The 1565-nt window shown below is 46.5% G+C and overlaps 1 protein-coding gene across 1 annotated transcript in view; it reads left to right on the top strand.

Annotated features, from left to right (window-relative positions):
• The first annotated feature begins 464 nt into the window (after positions 1-464).
• Positions 465-1565, top strand: part of LOC107044488 (scm-like with four MBT domains protein 1) — a 55399-nt gene continuing 54298 nt past the window's right edge. The window contains exons 1-2 of the mRNA XM_015266378.1: positions 465-653; positions 909-1556. Of these exons, the coding sequence (XP_015121864.1) occupies positions 465-653; positions 909-1556 (837 nt within the window). The remainder of the gene's footprint in view (positions 654-908; positions 1557-1565) is intronic.

Here is a 1565-nt window from a genome sequence, read left to right as displayed (position 1 = left end):
ATTCATAATATTAATCCAATAACCGTTACGATACGATGATGACGTTTCTTCAAAGTCTGGTTTATATTTCGTGGCATGATGCAATAACCGTTGAACAAAATGGCGTTTGAGAGGAGGGGTAATACCAACGTCTCCCTCGGTAGGCTAGTATGTTCTTCGGTTTTTATCCGATGTCTCTATACCCCCTCGATTAAAAAAGTGTGAATAATCAGATGGTGGGAGTCAACCCGAAGATGACGCTTTCGTTATGAAGACCCCGTCAGTTAGTTTTATAAACCCCATGCTCGCACAGTGCAGGACATTTTAGATTCAGTGAGTCAAGTGTGAAGAGTTCTACTGCTATGTCTAGTGTTGGTGGATCTCCAACTGAGCAAGTTTCGACTTTGGAGATAATTACAATTCGTAATTTTGTGGATAACGTGAGGAGTTCTGAAAAAATGAAAAGAGATGTGCCATTGAGAGTGATGGGATCAGTGCACTCTTCCAATTCAGAAAATGAGTACGATAGTTTAACTGATGAGGAGTTTGTGCCTGGTGTGGTTTATTTTTCTGCAACTTCATCTGAGGCTGGAGATCCTGAGGGCACCTCCGAAGTAGAGACATCAGATGGGGAGGCATCGGACCAGAAGGAGACATCAGATGGGGACTTACCTGTGAATGTTTCATCTGGAAGTTCTACTCCATTGCTTTTGGACACATCACAATCAACAACTCAACACCTGATGTGTCAATCGAAAAGCCTGTGGTTGTTGACATGCCATCTGACAATATTAACTCTGTCGAGGAGAAAGTTGACAATATTCCCGACTCACCAGAGCCTGCAAAGGAGGATGTGATCAACATTCCCGACTCACCGGAGAGTCCCAAGCCAGCAGAGGAGGATATTATCAGCATTCCCGACTCACCAGAAAGCCCCGAGCCAGCAGAGGAGGATATTATCAGCATTCCAGACTCACCAGAGAGCCCTGAGCCAGCAGAGGAGGATATTATCAGTATTCCCGACTCACCAGAGAGTCCTGAGCCAGCAGAGGAGGATGTTATCAGNTGCAAAGGAGGATGTGATCAACATTCCCGACTCACCGGAGAGTCCCAAGCCAGCAGAGGAGGATATTATCAGCATTCCCGACTCACCAGAGAGCCCTGAGCCAGCAGAGGAGGATATTATCAGCATTCCCGACTCACCAGAGAGTCCTGAGCCAGCAGAGGAGGATGTTATCAGCATTCCCGACTCACCAGAGAGTCCCGAGCCAGCAGAGAAGAGTATTTTGAATATTCTCGATTCACCAGAGAGCCCCGCACCAGCAGAGAAGGGTATTTTGAATATTCNGAATATTCTCGATTCACCAGAGAGCCCCGCACCAGCAGAGAAGGGTATTTTAAATATTCCCAACTCACTGGAGAGTCTCGAACCAGCAGAGAAGGGGATTTTGAATATTTCCGACTCACCGGAGAGTCCCGAACCAGCAGAGAAGGGTATTTTAAATATTCCCGACTCACCGAAGAGTCCGGAGGAGGATATTCTGATCATTGATGAGTCATCAGAGAGTCCAAAGCCAGCTGAAGAC

The sequence above is a fragment of the Diachasma alloeum genome, unplaced genomic scaffold (genome assembly GCF_001412515.2).
Source record: "Diachasma alloeum isolate Michigan unplaced genomic scaffold, Dall2.0 Dall_scaffold_00750, whole genome shotgun sequence".
NCBI classification, from domain to species: Eukaryota; Metazoa; Arthropoda; class Insecta; order Hymenoptera; family Braconidae; genus Diachasma; species Diachasma alloeum.
The sequence above is the reverse complement of the archived record's forward strand: the minus strand, read 5'-3'. Positions and strand labels throughout refer to the sequence as shown.